Source organism: Leopardus geoffroyi, chromosome C1, assembly GCF_018350155.1.
Source record: "Leopardus geoffroyi isolate Oge1 chromosome C1, O.geoffroyi_Oge1_pat1.0, whole genome shotgun sequence".
NCBI lineage: Eukaryota > Metazoa > Chordata > Mammalia > Carnivora > Felidae > Leopardus > Leopardus geoffroyi.
This window is the reverse complement of record NC_059328.1, coordinates 212,700,931-212,724,320: the sequence shown is the minus strand read 5'-3', so window position 1 is coordinate 212,724,320 and position 23,390 is coordinate 212,700,931. Positions and strand designations below refer to the sequence as shown.

General features: G+C 39.3%; 1 protein-coding gene across 43 annotated transcripts in view; it reads left to right on the top strand.

Moving 5' to 3' along the window:
- The window catches only part of TRIP12 (thyroid hormone receptor interactor 12), a 139,894-nt gene that overhangs the window by 22,998 nt on the left and 93,506 nt on the right, over positions 1-23,390 (top strand). For all 43 annotated transcript variants that reach the window (XM_045481596.1, XM_045481618.1, XM_045481588.1 and 40 more), the window contains one exon: positions 16,798-16,944. In XM_045481596.1, the coding sequence (XP_045337552.1) occupies positions 16,847-16,944 (98 nt within the window). In that variant the 5' untranslated portion in view covers positions 16,798-16,846. The remainder of the gene's footprint in view (positions 1-16,797; positions 16,945-23,390) is intronic.

Genomic DNA, 23,390 nt, shown 5'->3' with positions numbered 1-23,390 from the left:
AGAGAGAGAGAGAGACATAGAATCCGAAGCAGGCTCCAGGCTCTGAGCTGTCAGCACAGATACCGATGTGGGGTTGGAACCCATGAACCATGAGATCATGAGCTGAGCTGAACTTGGACGCTTAACCCACTGAGCCACCCAGGCACGCCCCGCCCCGCCTTTGGCTTTTTCAATTTTGTCTCTTTTATCTTTAAACATAGAATTTTAAGATTTGCCTGATAATTCTAATATCTGAAATCTATGTGATTGTTTCTGTTGTTTGTTTTTGCAAGTTCTTGTTCATGGTGCCTTGTTTACTTATGTATACTCTGTGTGGTGTTCACCATGTAGTTTATTTGTAGAGGTTTCCTGAACCTGGAATAAAGGAGCCTTTATCCAGAGAAGATGTGCTTTGGCTTCTGGCAGGTATTTAAGTGCACAAAAACTTTGCTACCAAAAATGTAGCCCTTCGCCTGGCAAGGGAACTTGTTAGAAATGCATCACACCAGGCCTGTACTTATATTTTAATAAGAACCTGCATTTTAATGAGATCCCTAAATCAGTGTTAGGCAGGCTAAATATTGAGCCGCCCTGTACTGAAAAATTGGCAAGATTTGGAATACTCTGGTTTGAAGTTTCTTGGATTATTCAGATTATTGAAATTTCAGATTATTCAGAATATGACAGGAAATCTTGGCAAGGCATGTGTAGCTTTCAGATTTGGTTTTTTACTTTCTCTTTTCTCTCCATCAGTGACTCTTCCTGTCCTCACTGCTTAGCAAGTTGATTAAGCAATTTAAAAAAAATTTTTTTTTAATGTTTATTTATTTTTGACAGAGCATGAGTGGGGGAGGGGCAGAGGGAGAGGGAGACCCAGAATCCGAAGCAGGCTCCAGGCTGTGAGCTGTCAGCACAGAGCCTGACACGTGGCTCGAACTCCCAGACCGCGAGATCATGACCTGAGCCAAAGTTGGACGTTCATCCGACTGAGCCACCCAGGCTCCCCTGATTTAGCAATTGAGTGGAATGAGGATTAGGGATATATCTGGTCATCTTAATCCTCAAGGTGTAGCTCATAGTGGGTTGTTTTTAATAAATTGATGATGACCAAAATTTGAAATAAGATTAGATTCTTGAGTAATTTGGGTTTGGAGAGTAAAGTGGGGAAAAGCTTCAAACAAGTGATCAACATCATTCATCGTTAAGGAAATCTAAATTAGATCAGTGAGATACCACTATACCTCCATCAGAATGGTTAAAATTTAAAAGACTAACACCATGTGTTGACAAGGTTATGGAGCAACTTGAAATTGTATACTTATCGATAGGACTGTAAGATAGTATAGCTGCTTCCGGAAAGGTTTTGTGGTTCTTTTAAAAGTTAATTATAATTGTTAGGGTGCCTGGGTGGCTCAGTCAGTTAAGCATCTGACTCAGCCCAGGTCATGATCTCACAGTCTGTGGGTTCAAGCCTTGGCATCAGGCTCTGGGCTGACCACTCAGAGCCTGGAGCATATTTCGGATTCTGTGTCTTCCTCTCTCTCTGCCCCTCCCCCACTCACATGCATGCATGCACACTCTCAAAAATAAACAAACATTTAAAAATGTTAAAAAAAAGTTAATCATAATTTTCACGATGATCTAGATATTTTGCTCTTAGTATTTACTTAAGAAAAATGAAAGCATATATCTATGAAAAGACTTCCAGAAGAATGTTTGTAGCAGCTTTATTCATAATGGCCCAAACTTAGAAACAGTTCATGTGTTTGCTAACAGAAGAATGGATAAACAAAATGTGATATAATCATATAGTGGAATACTACTTAGCAATAAAAACTGATAACACTCAGCCACGTGAATGAATCTCAGGATACACAGAGTCAAGGAAGCTTTGTGCAAAGGAGTACACATTCTGTGGTTAAATTTACATGAAATTGGAAAATAGGCAAAACTAATCTCTGAGAAAAATTAGAATGGCACTTTGAGAGTTGGGAAAAGTGCAGGATTGGGTGGGAGCACAGAAACTTTCTTGAGTGGTATTCTATTTGATAAGGGTTTAGTTAACACATTTAGGATTAGGTGTATGCATTTGACAAAATTCATTAAATTTTATGCTTAAGATTTGTGCATTTCACTGTTTGTAAATGTAACAAAACTTGAAACAAAATTTTCATGTTACTTAATGATATACACAAAGTATAATGATGTCTGCAACTTAACTTTGAAATGCATCAGAAATAGGATGGACATTTGGCCAGACAGGGATGTATAGGTGAATAGATAGGGATACATATGTGATAAAGGAGATTAACACACCACTACTAGTAAAAAGCTAGGTGATGGAATTATGGGTGTTTATTAAACAGTTCTTTCAAATTTTTGTATTTTGAAAATTTTCATAACAAATTGTTGGGGAGAAAGTAGTGAGAGAGAAGTGAAAAAGATTAAAATGAGTTCAGAAGGGGAATTGGATTTGTACAATTAGCCTGTTGTATGAATTCTGTTCAATTTACATTTGTGCCATGTTAAGGATGATAACTATTGATTTGAAAGTGGCTTTTAATTTTTTGATTTAATCCTTTTATTCAGCTAAGAAATTTTGTTTTAGGCTAGAAAGCAGGAGAACCGCCTGTCTATATCGACTGTAGTGTGCCAAAGACTCTTTGTAGCTCAATTATTGCTGGCTGTGTCCACTCGTGTGTATGTAACAGATCCAGTGCTCCGTTTAGAAGAAGGGCTTTTGTTAATATACCTTATTGGTCCACCCCAGGGTTGTTTCACTTTATTTCATCATATTCCGTGTTTACATGTTATTTACATGTTACTGCTTAAGGCGCCCGTTAGTCAGTACTTGTGATTTAGCAGGATGCTGAAGGGCGGAATGCCTAAGGTGGAGGTGTTGTGCTAGAATGGAGTCATGTGATCGCTGTTGAGCTCCGCTGCAGATAGTTGGGCAAAGTGTGGAATTGATTGTGCATCCTCTGGAGTTTACTGTGAGGCAGTTGGATCTCATAGTATCAGAAGACTCGTACTCAGCTTCATATGATGTATGAGGAGGGAGTACTTCTCCACTCAGGAATTATGAAAACAGGACTGTGGGAAGATGTCCAGTCACTGTGGCCACTTCCCGCACGGATGGGGGACAGGGTTTGTTTTCTTTTGTATCTTCACCTCTGAGAGGCATGTTTTCTTTGATAATCTTACACTGTTAGAGTTGGGAGTCGGGCAACAGGGATTTAAAGGATGAATTAATGAAATGTAGGTTGACACATTTAGGTCAAGGATGATTTGTTCTATATCCAGAAGCTCAATTTTTCTCATTTCTGATAGAGAACTCTCAATGGACATTTTTTTTAAAAAGCAAGTGGTGATGACTCTGGAAACAAAAGCAACAGTCTTCCTTTCCCCTCCAGAGATGATAGTAACATATATTTGAGTGCTCACTCTTTCTCTAAGAGACTGTTGTTATGGAGGGTTTCAAACATACAGAAATAGAACTGTCTCTTGAAGCTCTGTGGACCCACAACCCAGCTCTGACACCATTAGCTCCTGGCCACTCCATCACCATACTCTTAACCCCGCCTCAGTTACTTTGAAGCAAATTTTAGTTGTTATTTGATCTGTAAATGTTTCAGTCTGCTTCTCTGAAAGATGAGAACTCTTTTTAAAGACATAAGCTTAATACCATGGTTGTATAATAAAACATAGTTCTTTAAGATCTGTAAATATCCATCCAGTGTTCAAACTTTCCATACTGCATTTGGTTGATGTATCTCTTAAAACTTAGTACGTACATGTTCTCTCTTCTCCACCGCGCCCCGCCCCCCTCCCCCCCCCCCCCCCCCGCGGTTTGCTTACTGTATTTTCTAAGTGTTTTACTTTCAGTTAATATTTTTTTTGTAATAACTCTGGTCATTTTTCCCATTAAAAATTTTTTTTCAATGTTTACTTTTGAGAGAGAAAGAATGCGAGTGGGGGAGGGGCAGAGAGAGAGGGAGACACAGAATTTGAAGCAGGGTCCGGGCTCTGAGCTGGCAGCACAGAGCCCAATGCGGGGCTTGTACCCACCAACCACGAGATCATGACCTGAGCTGAAGTTAGACACTCAGCTGACTGAGCCACCCAGGCGCCCCAATTTTCAGTTAATTTTAATAACTTAATGAGATACAGGTATCCTCATTTTATAGGTGAGAAAACTAAGGCTTTGGTAGGTAAGAAATTTCTCCAAGGTAACATGGTTTATGCTGGAGCCATGATTCGAACTAATTAAAGAAATAGATGCCCTTTATAAGCTTCCCTCTCTGCTCTACTGTTGACATTTAAGGTATCTTTTTATGGACTTTTCCCCCTACATATATGTACAGACAAGTACATGAAATTTTTCCCTGTTTTGTTCTTATCCTCAGGTCTCAGCTTAACACATCTCTTCAGAGAAGTAATACCTGATGAGTCAACCTTTCCTTCCCCCTTCCTGTTACTCTCTACTTTGTCCTATTTTTCTCCTATTCCGTCTTTCCTGGCAGTTACCACAATGTGCAGATAGCTGGGTTATCTTCGTCTTCCCAATTGAGTATGAGCTCCATCCAGGCAAAGGTTATGCCAATGCCTGTGAAAGCTTGAATATACTTGTTGAGGGAATTTACTGAGTTCTGCCCTTCGTCTGAGTGCAGCATTTATGTTTACCTCTTTGTTTTTAGGACTTCTGGGCCTGCCGTAGACTTGCAGCAGTGTGGCTATTTCACCATTCCCCTCCTGAAAACATTTGGATTCTCTCCAGTTTTTCCTCTGTGACATACTGCAGCTAGCATCTTGATCACATATATCCTTGCATACTTGTGCAAGTCTTTCTTTAGATTCCCTGAAGATTCCTAGAAGTGGAATGCTGGATTCTAAGAAGATGAGTGCAGGTTTTAGCTATGGGATGTAGAAGAGTCATGTAAAGATTGTGGAGGATTAGGTGAGGTGTAATGATAGCAAGAGAATGGTGTAACCTGTGTCAGTTCTCAGACCTAGCTGAATTGGAATAATGTAAGGGTCTTTAAAAAAAAAATCAGCTTTGATTTCCCTTTACCCCCATTCTGATAGGGCCCAGGAACCTGTATTTAAAAAAACTTAGGGGCGCCTAGGTGGCGCAGTCGGTTAAGCGTCCGACTTCAGCCAGGTCACGATCTCGCGGTCCGTGAGTTCGAGCCCCGCGTCGGGCTCTGGGCTGATGGCTCAGAGCCTGGAGCCTGTTTCCGATTCTGTGTCTCCCTCTCTCTCTGCCCCTCCCCCGTTCATGCTCTGTCTCTCTCTGTCCCCCCCCCCCAAAAAAAAATAAATAAATAAACGTTGAAAAAAAAATAAAAAAAAACTTAGGTTTGGGAACAACAGCTTTTTTTTTTTTTTTTAAGTTTATTATTTTGAGAGAGAGCAGAGAGCAAGCATGAGCAGGGGCAGAGTGAGGGAGAGAGAATCTCACGCAGGCTGTGTGCTCTGAGTGCAGAGCCTGATGCCGGGCTTGATTTCATGAACCGTGAGGTTATGATCTGAGCCAAGATGAAGAGTTGGATGCTTAACCGACTGAGCCACCCAGGCATCCAGGGAACAACAGCTTTAATATTTTTCTTGGTTATAGGTTTGTTACATGTTCTGGCTCATTATGGAGGCAGTCCTTAGCACCTGTTTGTTTATTTTTAATTTTTTAATGTTCGTTTATTTTTGAGAGAGAGCGAGACAGAGTGCGATCGTGAGGGACAGAGAGGAGGGAGACACAGAATCCGAAGCATGTTCCAGGCTCTGAGCTGTCAGCACAGAGCCCCACGCGGGGTTTGAACTCAAGAACCGTGAGATCATGACCTGAGCCAAAGTCAGACACTTAAACTGACTGAGCCACCCAGGCCCTCCAGCACCTACTTATGTTTTGTAAAAATGCTACTGTTTGTAGAAATGTGGAGCACTGGTCTGTAGAGTTTATGACATTCTTTTTTTTTAAGATTTATTTATTTTTGAGACAGAGAGAGACAGAGCATGAATGGGAGAGAGGGTCAGAGAGAGAGAGGGAGACACAGAATCTAAAACAGGCTCCAGGCTCTGAACTGTCAGCACAGAGCCCGACGCGGGGCTCGAACCCACGGACCGCGAGATCATGACCTGAGCCGAAGTCAGACGCCCAACCGACTGAGCCACCCAGGCGCCCCGAGTTTATGACATTCTAAATGTGAGGCTTTTTTTAACCTTTGAAAAATACTGTCTGAGACTATTTCCAAATTGACATACAATTCCTATAACATACAGAATTTTTTAAATTAATTTTTCTCCTGTGACATAGATAATTTTAAACAAAAATTTGGCACTGTGCATTTTTCTGCTTTATATTAAAGTTACAGTCTGTGTCTTGTTTCCCCAACTTTTGAGTTAAATTTTTTAGTTTTGTTTTCCCTGAGCCTAACCACAAACTTAGTAGTATTTGTTCCTGAAAATGCTTCAGGATCTAACACTGTTGATTACAGGTTACATATTGTTGTTTCAAAAAGTTGGTACCAATCCATGATTATCACAGTGTTGAAATATTTTTTGTTGTTGCCAGGCAGGCTAGGTAGACTTTTTAATACAAGCAGTCTTAAATAAATTAATCTCTCTGGTTTCATTATTATGGTGGAGTTCGCAGCAGTAATGAGAACATACATGTATTGAAGAAAATATTCTGAAATTGCCTTATTACATGTATTCTAAAGGTCATTTACCAAACAAAATTGTTTTTATCCATGGGGAGCACCTTGCTGTAAACTACAGGATACTTCGCGTTTTACTTTCAATGACTGTGAGTCTTACCCAGCGGGCATCTTCCTATCCCTTCCTATCCCTGGTGGAGAGAGGCATTTTACTGATTATTCTTCCCTCCTTCCTTCAGTAGTTCTTTCCTTTTGATAATCACTGTGTCTGATTGTGGTGTTACTAGGTCTTTATGAGGAAGAATTTACGCAATATACCCCATTTAAGAAAAGCTAAAATGTTAGGCTAGAGTGTTACAAAATTGAGAGCGGAATCAGACTTTAGAGGCTAGCTAGTCCATAACCTTTCCCTTTTGTCTCTTCATTCCTGGGTAGGTAGAAAAGAACATCTTTAAGAGGATGTACTAAAAATGCTGGTGATAAGCTGACCTTCTACCCCCACCACCGACTGGCTAATTATGGTAGCCCGCAGGATTGAGACCTGTTAAAACTGGGTCTGTGAGCCATCTTGGGCACATGGGCCGAAACTTGCTGACTCTAGTCTATAATCTTGAGGCCTTAACAACAAGAAAGAAATGCTCTATTAAATGTAGTTAGTGTTTTGAAGGATTATAGAAGTGATAGGAGCTAAGACAGGATTTATATTAAGGAATGAGGTGCTCTGCATTTTAGAAGTAGCTGGACTGGATTGTATCTCTTTGTGATAAATTGGCTGATCATAGTATAGTATTCCACAAAATAGATTTTTGGTGCAGTGATGGATACACGATCTCTGGCTGATTCAGCATGTCATTCCTTGTGGTCTGTGTTTTAGGCAGTAAGAACTCCATTTACTTGGAAACAGGATTTGAATTACAGATTACTTTTTTTTTTTTTTTTTTAAATAAACATGTATCTGGGGTGTGGAAACCTTTGAAAATCACGTTTTGAATTTTTCTGCAGTTTTTAGTAATGAGGCCACATGACTAAAAGAAATGAAAATGAGAAAATAATCTCAACATGGCTAGTATTTTAATTTTTTTTTTCTTGGTTATTCTTATCCACTAAGTGTTAAAATTACAACATATGTAATTGTGTGAAGAATTTTTTGAATAGGGAAATAGGTACATGGTTCAGAATGTGAAAGGCATCAAAGGGTCCTGTTCTAACAAGGTAGATGATTTAAAGTTTTTTTTTTAACGTATTCTTTATTAGTAATATTTAAGCCAGTTATTATTTACATGTATAATATATATGTAGATGTGTTCTGTGCCCAGCATTCTGTACCTGCTTTTTTGCTTAACAAAATCTTGACAGTAGTTCCATTTGTAGTGCATAGAGCATTTTCCTTTTTAAAAATCTTAAGGTTGTCTTTCTGTTTTATAACCTGTTTTTAACATTGTACAGTAGTGTTTTTTCTTCTGTTTCTTTTATTACCCATGTCCTCCTTTTTTGTCTCCTTCAGTTGTTTGCCCAATTCAGATTTCTTCTTCTGCCCTGCAGTTCATTTTCAGTTTTGCTTTTGGTCATTCTCCTTTTGAGCAGAACAGATCATCTCAGTGCAAAGCCCATGTGCTACCTTTTGCGTGGTGGGTTGGTGATTGTTTCCCCAGCTGATCTTAATTTTGGAGTTGCTGTTTCCCTTTCCTGCTTCTCTCTTCAGTTCTAGGCTGTTTTTTGTCCTGATTAATCAGGGTGCTGTTAAACACAAATGGCGAGCCTGCCTCCTTTTTAGTAGGTACACCTCCCTCCTGTTCTGCAACTTGTGAAATTGGCCCCTAAGGAGAAGGCACTTTGATCTTTTGTTGCCCTTGCTCTGCAATTCTGTTTTTTCCAGGAAAGGATCATTGATGGAAACCCTTGAGGTATTCTTACCTTTTTCTTCTTTAAAAACTCCATGGTCTTTACCTCTTTCCTGTTTTTGGTATAGATTTTATTGTATCTGTTGAATTGTCTTCTATGATTTAGGGTATAGTCCACTTTTCTCTGGCTTCATTATATGTGGGATTTTTTTTATGAATTTTTAAGCTTTTATTCATTTTGCTTGATTTCAGGAAGGGAAATGAAGAGCTTTCACCACGCTGTCTCCTTTCTGGGAGATAACTGTTGTGTCTGGGTTACATCCAAAAATCTTTTGAATCAAGTGTGCTTAGACCCAAGAAATATTGGAGTCTCTTATATACTAATTAATGTATTGACAGAGTCCATTGTGAATCTCAAGTCTTGTTGAATAATATACTTTGTAAGAATAATGCCAAAATTAATCTCATGAACTCTTGCCAGATGGCACGTAAGGTAGATTCTTAAGGCATATTACAATTGTAAAATGGGGGTGTTGGCATCCCTTCCTGTGCCCAGTGTTGAATTTAGTTGGTAGGTGTTGGGTGATACTTAAAAGATCGAGGGTTTGTTGTAGGCATTTTAGTTTTTAATTTGCACTTTGTAAATGAAAGTATAGTATAGAAGTTATTCAGAGTTCAGACCGTGGTGGGTCAGGTGTATTCTATTTGCCCCTCTGTAAATGGATTAGCTGTCCACAGATCAATAAGCAAAAAGTGGTTAATTTTTTGGAGTAGAATAGCACGTGTAAAGTATATTTTCCACTGGCGTTCTGGAGAGCTGGATTCTGCTGTCAGGTCTGTATATCCCTAAATAGATGTAGGCTCTTGAGCAGTTGACTCTTTGGATGAGGATATCCTCTTGCATAAATGAGATAATTCCATCAGGTATGGATTGAACATAAGTTTATGGTTTCTACTCTCATGTACGTTCTTAGTGCTGCTGGGCAGTCATCCTTTCCCATAGCTCCTTCCTCGGTTTTACTTTAGGTAAACTCTTTGAAATCTCCATTCTCTCTTATTTTTCTCATACCTGTTCGTCACAGATTCAGTCAAGCTAGGCATGTACTTCCTTGCTTCCATTTATCTTCTCTTGCCTTGGAGATTGATGTACCTTTCTTATCTGAGGCTTATGCTCTTAATTCTGTTTTCCTCCTGTAGGATATTGTTAGTAAACTATACGCCGTTTCCAGCCCTTTCAGTAATTTTTTTCCTTATGACATAAACATGTTCAAGACATTTTTTTAGAAATGAAGATCACACCATGTGGCGTTGGTCAAACCTGCCGCCCTTACTTGGTTGGCTGTCTCTTCTCTGTCCTCTTTATAGGCTAGCATTTAGTATTTACTGTCCATTTAACTTAGTCATACGTTCTCCTCCCCTCCATTTCTAGAAACAACTCTCACCAGTATCCAAATCTGATGGACACTGTTCCGTCTTGTGTGTCTGTTCTTTCTGCCTATCTTATTCCACTCAGTGTCTGCAATACCACCTTCCTGATTTTTTCCCCATACTTTTTGTTTTTGTTTCATATTTTCAATGTTTATCCCCAATACTTTGATTCTCCTCATCTGAATTCTTCCTTTTCTGTTTTCCTTAGATTTTGGTGTTTCCTAAGGTTTCATCCTGGGCCTGTTGCATACTTTTCTTTTTTTTTTTTTTTTTTAATTTTTTTTTTTCAACGTTTTATTTTTATTTTTGGGACAGAGAGAGAGACAGAGCATGAACGGGGAGGGGCAGAGAGAGAGGGAGACACAGAATCGGAAACAGGCTCCAGGCTCTGAGCCATCAGCCCAGAGCCCGACGCGGGGCTCGAACTCACGGATCGCGAGATCGTGACCTGGCTGAAGTCGGACGCTTAACCGACTGCGCCACCCAGGCGCCCCTGTTGCATACTTTTCATTGAGGAAGTGAAGTCTCCTTGATTATCTTGGTTTCACCTTCTACACATTGATCATTTTTATCATCTACACATTACCCTTAACTACTTAATTCCAGATCTTTATTTCCATCTGTATGCTGGAACTCTTCACCTAAGTATCCTACATAATAACTCAAACTGGACATGTTTGACATTAGACTTTTTTTTTTTTGCCCCATTGGTTTCCTTGGGTAATGTTACTACCATTTCTTATGGTTTTCTGAAGTTAAAAGCAGACCTAAAACTATAGAATGAACACGTAGTAAAGATTTTATTCAGCTCACTAATTAATGAAGGGGAACCTGTTAGGGAAAGCTGGTTTAAAAGCATCTGGGGAACTGCGTATTTAAAGGAAATTTGATAAAGGATTTTAGAATAAGTTTACTGGTGTCCTACAGGGCAACACGCTGCACTCTTTGGGGTTATCTTATCAGCTGTTGTAGAAGTTCCTGTGGTATTTCCACTAGACACAGATCTGCAAGTCAACCTGTGAATTCATTGTCAGAACCCCTAAATAATAGTATATAGCAAAGTTGATGCTAGTCTTCTCTAGAAAATTAATTCCTGAGTGAACCTGCTAATGTTTCATTTGATACTGAAAGGATTTGCTTTCTTTACTTTTTAGATAACTTTTCAACCCTTGTTACCACAGCAAGGAACCTGAAAGGCATTTCAGATTAGTGTTTCTATTCATATGCATGCTGAAGTTGGATAACCACAGACCCATATTCTCTTTTTTGATTGCCTAGATTTTATCGTTTCAACCTTTGACTGCCATCTCTTCATCATTTCACCTTCCATCGTTATCAGACCCTTGTTTATCTATCCTTAGATCTGTTTGGTAGCTGAATAGTTGATCTGCCTCCTTATCTGTAGGTCTTAAACTAGTAATTTTGAGTTTTTAGGCCCTTCATGATACAGATCAGATTTGTTTCCAGGTCCAAGTTCTTCCCAGATCCCATGTTTGAGCGCTGATGACTTACTCAGTACTCCTCCATTGTGATTGCTTCATTCCTGTGTGCCATCCTTCTTGGCCCTCTTTAAGCTGAGCCTTCTCAATGGAGTAAGGGCAAAATTAAGTCAACTTTTCTTCTCTGTTTACAATATTACCTTTGATATTGTCTCTTGTATCATTTAGTATAATTTCTGATAATTCATTTAAGGATTGGGCAGTTAACAATGATTTTCTCAAAGAACTGTGAAAGGATTAGAATCTTCTGGATATCTTCCAAGCTTGGAAAGGTCATGGTTCTCTAATGTTTTGACTTTTTAAAAAAGGTAAATGTATAATTATTTTTATTTGTTCAGCCATATAACATAGTCACAAAGAGCATGGACTTGAGGTCAAATCTGTGTTTGGTGCTGACCCAGTTTCTTGTTAGCTTTGTGGTGGTAGGGTTATTTTAACTTAGCGTGTGCCACAGTTTCTTTGAAGGAAGTGAATTTCCAGTACCTATTTTTGGTAAGGTTGTTGTGAAAATTAAATGAAAAAGCATTTAGCCTTGTATATGGTAAGCACGGAATAAACATTACCCATAATTGTTTTTATTTTAGTTTTCCCTTTAAAACCTGTATTTTCCACTAAATATTATTTTCTAGTGTTAAAATATATAATTTGAAATTACTTTGTGTGTTGTACAACATTCAGTATTCCATCATAACACTGGATTGGGTTTGATGCCCCTACATTGAATCAAACACTTAGCTGACCCAGTTCTCAAGTCACTTGGCCCTTTTCCCTGTACTCAGTGGCTCTTCCTCATTTCTGCTCCTTGTGAGCGGAGATTGTTTTGTCTCTCTCGTACCTCTCAACCCCTTGCTCTTCGGGAAGCTGAAAGGTTATTCATTAAAGATGGTGTTGTTTGAAGTCCTTGACATTCTTCTGCAAAAATGGCTTTTTGTTTTCGTAAACAAGGGTGACTTCTATTCTATTTTATTGTGGAGTTTAATACTGCCCCTGGGATGTTTAACTTCCCATACCTGCTCCTAAGTCTGGACTTTTTGTTTTAATCTAGTATATGCAGTTGTTCACATCTGCGGTTCTGGATGCCGTTACCTGCAGTCTGAAAGTCCATATGCCTTTACTCCGTACACACAGAGGCTACTTAATTTTGTAACACTTCCCTTTCCTTATTTGGAAAGTAGGAATAATAAAATGGTTTATAAGGCTCATTGGCACATTTAAATTTTGCTTAATAGAATAAACAGAGGAGTAAAGTGTTACGCGGTTGTGTTTATCACTGGTGTTATTAGACTCTAGTTTCAGAATCTGAAGCCAAACCAAGTGCCCTTTGCAGGCCCACGTCTAAATAGAGTGCCTAAGAAATGGGGTGCGGGGGAGACAGCGGATAAATAAGATTCACTTTCAGTGTCAGTTCTGGACGGGGAAAACTTTTCTGCAGACATTGTGTGTGGGACATACATTGTAGCTTTTTAAAATGTTACCATCTTTACTGTGAAATAATGCAGCTTTTTTTAGTTTCAGTGTTGCCTCTTAAATAGGTAATAGGTAGTGATGACACTTATGAATTAGCTAGCTCACTGTTCTGGGTTACTAAGTTGGAGATTGGTTTTCCAGTCTGTCAAATGTCCTTCATGTGATAAAAATTCTGCATAAGTACTAACGAACCTCTGTGGTATTCCTTTTCGTATTTTCCTTTCATACTTGGCCATTTGATTAGGAAGAACTACTACATCCTGAAGTTAATTTTTGTAATCCATTTCTCTTGGTGTTCTGAGTTGGGGCTCGATCTCATGAACTGTGAGATCATGACCTGAGCTGCAATTCAAGAGATGCTTAACCAACTGTGCCACCCAGGTGCTCCTGGATCTTTTTTTTTTTTTCATCTCCCTCCCTCCCCCCCTCCCCCCCAAGTCTTAATCTCTTTTCTGTGATTTTGAATTAGCAGAATTAGAGGGAAATCAGTTTCCAGAATGACTACAGTTGAAATTTCCTTGAAAGAATATCCTTCTTTTAAAATTTTAAGAGTGCATTTTTAATATAGATTAATATGCCGTTCTGGATTTCCTGAAAGAGTTCTATTTGCCTGAAGAGCTAAGTACTTTTCACATAAAATTCAAATGCTGTTTAACCTGAACAATGAGTAAGTTTGTTGGCCACTTAGCTGGGAACAAAGTCATCGTGAGTTTTATAGTCGTGAACATACCCATTAGTGTTTATATGCTTTTCCCGTTGAGGTCAGAGTCCTATATGCCATCTATTTTATTTGAATATTTTAGGATTTAATATCAGAGGTTTTATGTGATTATTTTCACAGAAATGAAGGTAGTATGTTAGAAGAGTAGGATGTTTCAGGACTTGATAGGGTTATTAACAGGTTGGACTTAAAACTTATAGTTTCAGCTTTAAGATGGAATCTTTTGAGTTCATACTCATTTCAGGTTCTTAAAACACAAATTATAGCTATGACATAGTTTCTATATTGGTGTAACTCACATGTGTGTGTTTTAAAATTTAGTTAATAAAATGCAGTAGGCATAAGAGTATAACAAGAAGGAAAAAATCACTGTATGGTGAAAATATTTGGGCTCTTACCTGGAGCCAGAGGAGTTCAGTTTGGTTGAAGTTGAGGTAGTGGTGATCTCCGGAAGGGATAGATCTCAGTGTCAGATTCAGAGGACTAGATCCTCAACAGATGGCTTGAACTTTTTTGGATTGGTAAAGGGTTGAAGTTGGTCGCCCTGGATGGTCCCTTCCAGTTTTGGATTTATTGGTAATCTGGCAGAGGGGGAGGTCCTGTATATATTTTATGTTAATCATAGATTTACTTTTTGGGGTTTCGTACTCCAGAGTTGAACAGAGCCTGGCAGCTTTCCTTAAAAAACAGTTAGCACTTGGGTAAGTAACTGTCTTATTTGCCACCACCCTTTCTGTCTTTAGCAAGAGTTCTCTGTGAACAGGCCATGGGCTGGTAATGGTAACGGTCACCGGTACTGGTGGACAAACTCGGAAGAAGTCGGGAGTGTTGTTAAGGTGCCTTCGGTAACTGTGGGTCCGAATGACCGGTGTCGCTTCCATCCCTTTGAATGACTTAACATCCCGTGACCTACAGTGTGCATTTCAGAGCGGGAGGTAGGCTAGTGAGACCTACCAGTCTTGGTCGCTAACAGTCTTCTTTGCTTTTCAAAATGAAGGCAGCAGTAGCTTGCTCTTCTCTTGTTTCCATGCTGTTGAGGGTCCAAGTGAAATGGCACTGTGATGTTTGAATTAGTAAAGCTTCTTGGGCGAATCCTGAGATAGAATGGCTTTTGCTTAATTCCTGAATAGGGTGCGGTTGTTTGCGGGTGCTGTACTGCCAGGAGAGGTCTTTTAAAATGTTTCCGGTCCTTGTCCCCACAGAATCAGAATCTCTGAGGGCAGAAGCGGGGCGTTCATATTTTGACAAAAATTCTCAGGTTATTGTGTAATTAATCCTTACTTAAAAGCACTATTGATTGTGTTTATAGCAAAATTCACTTTGACTCTATCTCTAGAAACGTAAGACTCACCTTGATAGTGGTTTTTATGAAGTTTCCCCCAATGCATTATTTGGCCACAAGGGTCTGATTTATTTGCGATAAGCATCTATAGTAATAAGAGTAATAGTTAACATGTACTGAGCCTTCGGAATGGCATAGGCACCGTGGTAAGTGGTTTGCATGGATTTGTCACTTAGTCCTCCCAACTGCTCTATGAGGTAAGTTCTTTATCCCCGTTTGGGAGACTGAAGCAGAGGAGTGTATGTACAAGGCCACACAACTTGTTGCTCGTAGAGTCAGGACTCAAACTCAGCCAGAGGCAGTTTGACTCGAGAGCCGAGAGCCGTGCATTTCTAACTACTCTGCTAGAGTGACCTACCTCATGGCTTATTGTGGTTTATTGTTATTATGGTTTATTATGGTAGATAACAACAGTGACTCTTTTCATCTCAGACCTCAGACCCCAGGTCCTCTTTCTGAAAGGCAAGCAGTATTAAGTTTGCAATGTGTAGACAATAGATAAGGATACATATGCAGTCTTTTAAATCCGCATACACACAGCCAGGAGTTTTAGTGTTTACCCTCTAATATATCTTGGGGGAGATCTTTCCACATTGATACATGTAAATTCAGTCTTTCTCTCGCTGTTTTGTACTGTTCCCTGTTTTTTCTTTCCAAAATTGACAGTTAGTACATGAGTAATTTGAACTTTCTGACCAGAGTTTATTTAGTATATTGATGATGATGTGGGCGTATGTGACAGAAACCATCTTTTTCTGCTGCTGAATTGGGTCAATATGTAACTCCAAAGAGAACCCACTTCTTGTTCTAGAGCATGGAAGCTCTTAAAACAAAACCCAGTAATAGATTTAGTCGTGAGTAATTTGCATTGTCTTTGGCACTGTGTCCTGTGATGTCACATGCGTTCTTTTCCCTCCCCAGTAAACAGAATGAAAGAACTCTAATTGGAGTTTGACTGGAGGCTTAAGAAAAATTGTGAAGATTTGATTTACACAAATTGTGGTTCTTTCTATGATGGTGATAAGGGCCTGTTTATCAGTTAACTTGATTTTCTTTGGGTATCAGCATTTTTTCTACATAATAAATTTCTAATAGAAAGTTCACATGGATTAAGAACTGTGTTTCGAGTTAAATTGTTATATTTGTGAATTATGTTCTTAATATCGTATTGCTAACAACTCTGTGGGATAGGTGATATACTGATTTCACAGAAGAGGTAAAAAGAAATCGAGAGATTGAGTGTCTTGTCCAAGGTCACAGCCAGCACAGCTAATGTTGAAATCCAGGATATCTGGGACCATTTCTTAGTTCACTGGACTTCAGCCCCTTTCTCCTCATTTCTCCATAGTGTTACAGTTTCCTTTGCATTTATGATGTCATTTGTTATTCACAGCAATACTGTGAAGTAGGCATGACATGTTGTTTATTCTGTGGCTGAGGAGTTGGAGGCTGGAGGCTCCGATTTGTACAAAGGCAGACAGACCCCTTTAATACCTGTTCTGTCACAGGACTTGAGCCAGAGTGTTCTGATGCTGGGTGTAGTGCCCTTTCCTACACACTATAAGAAATGGAGAAGCAAAGACAAATTTCTGCTTGTGCCCTGTTTTCTTTGAATTGAGAATTTCCTGGGTGTTCCATGAGAAATCTATGTTAATTTTATGTGCTGGGCTCTGGACCACATGCCTTGAATTTGGTATATTCTTGACATCTTATATGACATCAATCAGATTTCAGATAACACAATGTAGCATCAGTTTGGCCGTATAAATTGCTGACCTGAAATTTCCCCTTCATCTTTGTTGCCCCTTATCTGGTTTCTATGGTGTACCACATATAGCTGATAATTTTTTCTCATTTTTCTTTTCAGTGAATGGTAGTGTCTAGAAAGGGTATGTCCCTTCAAGAGAGAGGTGCCAATGTCCAACCGGCCTAATAACAATCCAGGGGGGTCACTGCGACGTTCACAGAGGAACACTGCCGGGGCCCAACCACAAGACGACTCGATAGGAGGAAGGTATGTATTGGATGGTAATTTGAAAAGTAAGTGGTGAAAAAAAAATACTTTTTAAAAACCTCATTTTGAGGACAGAAAATTAAATGGTTCACTGCAAATGGGTAATTTTTTCCTAATTTTTTGAGCAGCCAAGTAACACAAACAAAACTGGAATTCAAAGCAGTTCTTTCATCATTTTCCAAATGTGCTAGGCTCAAAAAATAGTTGTCAGTCACTGACATTATCAGAAATCTGATTCAAGGGTCGTTAGCATATGGTATGTCCTGTTGTGCTTGCCCTTTGTCCTCACTCTCTTAAACATGCTACAGCGTGTCTTTCGATCGTTTGTGGTGCCTTTTCTTTATGCAGGTCTTTATTTACTTTACTGAAAGGAAGCTTCGTTTGTTTTAAGACCTTGAGTTCTGATAACTAGCTTTTGAGTCTTTTCCCCATCTTATTTTTTGCCAGCGTGTGGGTACCGACAGGCTGGTGAGGCAGTCTGACTTTGTGGGCCTCTCCATTCTCGTTTTCTCAGTGGTATGGTGTTTCGCAGGTTTTTCAGTTAGAGTACTTGCCTAGGGGGGTAGTGTGAAGAATCAGATGCATTCCGTGGAATGGAAAATTCCTTGTCTGATTTAGCCAGGGACTGTCATTGTATGTATAAAATACTCAGAACCTCACTTGCAAAGCCTTCCTCTCCAATCCATGTTTAGCTTGCAATAAATCATGGCAAGGTTCTGATACGATTATCTGACACAACATTTGGAGACACTACCACGTGTATATTGTCTAGCAAATTATAAGAAACTTTTTTTTTTTAACGTTTATTTATTTTTGAGACAGAGAGAGACAGAGCATGAACGGGGGAGGGTCAGAGAGAGGGACACACAGAATCTGAAACAGGTTCCAGGCTCCGAGCTGTCAGCACAGAGCCTGACACGGGGCTCGAACTCACGGACTGCGAGATCATGACCTGAGCTGAAGTCGGCCGCTTAACCGACTGAGCCACCCAGGCGCCTCTAAAAAACTTTTTTTTAATATTTTATTTATTTATTTATTTTGAACGAGAGAGAGCGTGAGCAGCGGAGGGGCAGAGACAGAGGGAGGCACAGAATCCGAAGTAGGTCCAGGTTCTGAGCTGTCAGCACAGAGCCTGACATGGGGCTCGAACCCACGCACCGTGAGATCATGACCTGAGCCGAGGTCGGCCGCTTAACCGACTGAACCACCCAGTGCCCCTATAAGGAAAGTTTTTAAATGTCACATGTAAGGAATATATTGAAACCGATCCTGCTGACATCAGGCTCTTTTAGTAGGTGAGCATATGGACTTTGGACGAGGACAGCATTGTGTGAAATTACTGCCTCTGCCATTAAATAGCTGCGTGTCCTTTGTTGTATCTTTTTTTTTTTTTAATTTTTTTTTTTCAACGTTTATTTATTTTTGGGACAGAGAGAGACAGAGCATGAACGGGGGAGGGGCAGAGAGAAAGGGAGACACAGAATCGGAAACAGGCTCCAGGCTCCGAGGTGTCAGCACAGAGCCCGACGCGGGGCTCGAACTCACGGACCGCGAGATCGTGACCTGGCTGAAGTCAGACGCTTAACCGACTGCGCCACCCAGGCGCCCCTCCTTTGTTGTATCTTTTAGGACACCTCGGAGTTTTTAGTCCACGCAGTGGGGAGATCTGTTTCATAGGGCTGTTGGTTAACATCAGCAATCTGTAGTATGTTACATTGCTAGCACAACGCTTAGTGTGCAGAGTTCTGTTCTGAAATTGTTTTTTGCTTTATTTTACAATCAGATTATTCGTTGGAGTAGCCACACTTTATTTTCTGTTGATTAAAAAATATCCTTCCCCCATTGTAAAGCATGGCATGTTAATTTTAGTGAATTTAGAGAATAAGAAGAGTATAAAGGAAAAAACCATAATTCCACAATCCACTTCTGACTTACGCTGTTAACACTGGCATGTTTTTCCTTCGTCTTTTTTATTGCTATATATATATACGTATATATATATATATGCTTGTGTTTACACGTAAATAACCTGTACCAATTTGGGGGTGCCTGGCTAGCTCTGTTGGGAGAGCACATGACTCTTGATCTTGGGGTCGTGAGTTCGAGCCCCATGTAGAGATTTTTTTTAAAAAGCAGAAAAAAAATCAGTAACTTTTACCTTTTGAACAACTGCAGTTTTACATAGTAATACTCAGGTTCTATTTGGACTCTTGCACGTGAGTGACAGTTTGGTCTCTCACATAGTACACTGGTTCTAAAATCCACAGCGATGTTTTCAGCGCCTTTATCTTTTTCTACCCATTGGTGTTAACTATTTTATTGTATTAATGTATTTTAAAAGTATGAGCAAGAAATAGAAATGGAAATGGTTAATATTAGTTATTAAGATTTATTGGTTTAAAGAACTAAGATAAAGTTGTAATCAAGATAGAACTCTTACTTATTTGTAGAATGGCACATTTTTGCTATAGTTTATTTGCTTTAAGTCTGTCAATGATTAGTTCAGTTGGTGCAGCCACTGTGGAAAACAGTATGTAAGTTCTTCAGAAAATTAAAAATAGAATTACCATGCAGTCTAGTAATTCTCTTGCTGGGTATTTACCCCAAGAAAACAAAAACACTAATTCCAAACATGCATCCCTGTGTTCATTGTAATAGCCAAAATACGGAAGCAACCTAAGCACCCATCATTAGAATGATGGATTCAGAAGATGTGGTGTATATATGTACAATGGAATATAACTCAGCTATAAAAGAGAATGAGATCTTGACATTTGCAGCAACATGGATGGACCTAGAGGGAATCATGCTAAGTGAATTAAGTCAGTCAGAGAAAGACACTACCATGTGCTTTCACTTATATGTATAATCTAAAAAAAACAACAAACAAACAAAAAACAGAAACAGACTTATACAGAGAACAAATTGGTAGTTGCCAGAGAGGAGAGGAGTGGGTGGCAGGATGGGTGAAATAGGTGAAGGGGATTAAAGGTACAAACTTTCAGTATTAAAATAAGTCACAGATGTGAAAAGGACAGCATAGAGAAAATATAGTCAGTAATATTGTAATATATGGTGACAGATGGTGACCACACCTAACTATGGTGAGCACCGAGTCATGTGTAGACCTGTCAAATGACTGTTGCACACCTGAAATTAATATGATTTGTCAGCCATACTTTAGTAATAACGATTTGAAAAAAAAATTGTAACTCAGTTGTGAAGGATAAGTGTAGAATTTAAAAATGTGCTTGGAAAAAAAAATGTGTTTGGAATGGCAGAAAACATGCTGAAGAAAATAAAGCAGAGTATACTTAAATCCCTTCTCTCTTTCCATAATGTAGCCCATTTCGGTTTTTACAATTTCAACTTTGACATATCTTCAAAAAACATTTCCCCAGAAAATTAGCACACAGAGGAGGGCCAGTTCCCACCACCGCCCCCCCCCCCCCATTTTAGAAACCCAGAATCATTTGTGTCATTTTCTGTGTCCTTAAAATTGTTTTAAAAACATGACTTTTAAAGTCTTTATGTTCCATTGTGTGGCTATACCATAATTTAGTAATAACTCTGAATAGATATATTTTTCCTCTTTTTATGTGGATAAGTGTAATTAATGACTATGACGTATAAATTTAGACTGTTAGCCAAAAAAGTCTGAACCAGTTTGACTAAGAATGCAAATTTGTTCATTTGAATTTTATTTTCCCCTCTCAGCTTGATTCTTTGCTCATGATAGAATCTTGAACCTGGAAAGGACCTTTTCATCGAAGCCCAGAATGACATTGGAAGCCCTCGTAGACTGTGCTATACTAGAAGTGAACTAACCTCTAAGAAACCTCTCTTTCGATTTGGGGGAGACAGAAGATTGGGATAAATTGGGAGGGAGCAGTTACAACTGTATTTTCGTTCTCTTTAGCTGACTCCTGTTGATCAGCTTTCCTAAGTAAAATGCTGCTATTAGGCTTTTGACTCAAAAATAGACGTGGTCTTGAAAATGTATTCATAGCGGTACAGCGTTTCAGCTGATGGGCACAAGAGCAACCACTACAATAGTGCCCCGGTGGAGTGCTCCCAAATGTTTTTATATGCCTTCTTTTAGTAGAGACTCAGAGGAGCTCTGCTAATAAGTAGGTAACCCCTATTCTCTGAATGTGGTAGTTTGCTCAGCATTCTACAACTAGTATGTAGAGTCAGGACCTGATTTCCAACCACTTGACTCTAAGTCAGTGATTATTTTCGTCACGCCAAACTGTTTTTACTGCACAAACCGCTCAGTTCCTATGATGAAGGACTTGGAAGAGGGTATGAAGTATGTATAATGGAAAAACCTCCACTCATTCAGTTGAGGACTTCAGTAGCAGTATTTCCCTCCTAGAATTTTTAAATGCATTCATTTTTTTATTCACTGTTTTCTTTCAGACTTGAATTAGGCTCTTCTTTGCATAGTGTCCTTCCTGTGACCGGTCCTGCCCATCCCCCAAATCAAGGTCATTTATGGTTTCCTTTCTTTTTAGGAGACTAGTTTTCATTCATTCTTAAGCTAAAAGGAATTTGGATCTTTGGGATGTATTTCATATCTCCTGGTTATTTTCTCTGCTCTGTTTCCCCTGTCCTCCTCTGTCCATATATTAACTAGACTTCCTCCTCTATTATTTTCCTTTCCGTTTCTTGTGTAGTTTTTTGGTTTATAGGTGATCTGTTCTTTTCTGTACTCTATCGGATTTTTTAATGGAGTGAGGAGATGGTTGAATCCAGTCCTCTCCACCTGCCCAGCCCCATTAAAAAAAATTTGTCTTCAAAGTTTTAGTTATTCATTACAGAGTAAAACCTCGATTATGAGATCTATAGGTTATAACTTTTTCTTAGCATTGTCAGAGCAGGGATTTTTTTTTTAGCCAGTGTTAATTATACAGAAAGGAAATAGATTTGTGTTTCGCTTAAAAATCTATTTCAGTGGGATGGATACAGAAAAGCACAAAAATAAATATCCGGAGATAGGTCTGTGTTAACATTTTGGTTTTTATTTGCCTTTAGAATACAGCTTAGCATGTAGCTGATTACACTATAAATATGGTTTTGGATCCTGCTTTGTTCAAAACTCAGCATCTTAACAAACATTTTCTCACATCATTGCAGTTTTTTTGGTAATTGTTACAAATGGCCACATGATTTACTGAACCACTATACAATGTTTTCCAGATTTACTTTTTAGTTTTTGGATAGTTAAATGGTTGTAATGGGCAAAATTTCTGCGTAGGCTTAAATGTTTATATTTCAGGTGTCTCTCTTTTTTTTTTTTTTTTTTTTTTTTAAGAGAACAGGAGCGGGAGAGGGAGGGAGAAAGAGACTCCTAAGCAGGCTGCATACTCAGTATAGGCTCCATCCCACGACCCTGAGGTCGTGACCTGGGCTGAAATCAAGAGTTGGATACATAACTGACTGAGCCACCCAGGCGCCCCTCAGGTGTCTCCACTTGGTCAAAGGGAGTTTTTTTGTTTGTTTTTTTTTTTTTACAGTCAATTTGTTTCACATAAGTTTTTTTAACCCATTTACTTATCACCATCAGGAAAAAGAGTGCTTTTTCTCATCATTCTATTCATGTTATTTTCACTGTGCATTTTTCTGTTAATTTAATAATGAAAAAATTACATTAATTTTCTTGGTGTTTTTATACTAACAAGGTTAAACATTGGACAGATGTTCAGGTTTGAGGAATGAGATCTGAATGAAAATATTTTTTTGTTTGAGAATATTTTTTGGTATAAGCATACCAATAAGTTTGTTAATCCCCCTTTGTACCACTCTACAGGAGAACTGACCTTTAAAGCATTCAGCTGACATGAGCCCCTCTTGTCACAGTAACCCTCTTTTGTTGAATGATCTCCCTCAGTTCTTCACCCATGTGTTTTGAATGGTACTTATTCTGTTTTTGTTGTTGTTGTTTTTTTTTTTAAGTTTTATTTATTTATTTGAGAGAAACAGAGACAGGGTGAGCCGGGGAGGGGTGGAGAGAGAGGGAGAGACCAGAATCCCAAGCAGGCTCTCCACTGTCAGCGCAGAGTCTGACGTGGGGCTCGAACTCCTGAAACCATGAGGTCATGACCTGAGCTTGAACCAAGTTAGACGCCTAACCAGCTGAGCCATCCAGGCGCCCCTAGTTATTCTTTTCCAACGTGATCTTAACTCAGCTCTTGACTGTCCATCGCCAGCGCCGGCCAGCCTTTTGCCAAAGCTGGGAGAATCTGCAACTCTCCCATCTTTCTGAGTTCATTGATGGGGCTGGGGCGGTCACATGATTCAGACTGGACGCTTTCTCTTTCCTGGTAGCAAAGAGAAGATGCGAATCTGAAGTAGCCAACTGCACATCTCCTGCGTTAGGGGAGAAGATGAACAGACAGAGAAAAACAAATATATTAGTATGTGTGTGTTAAAGTTCTGTGAAG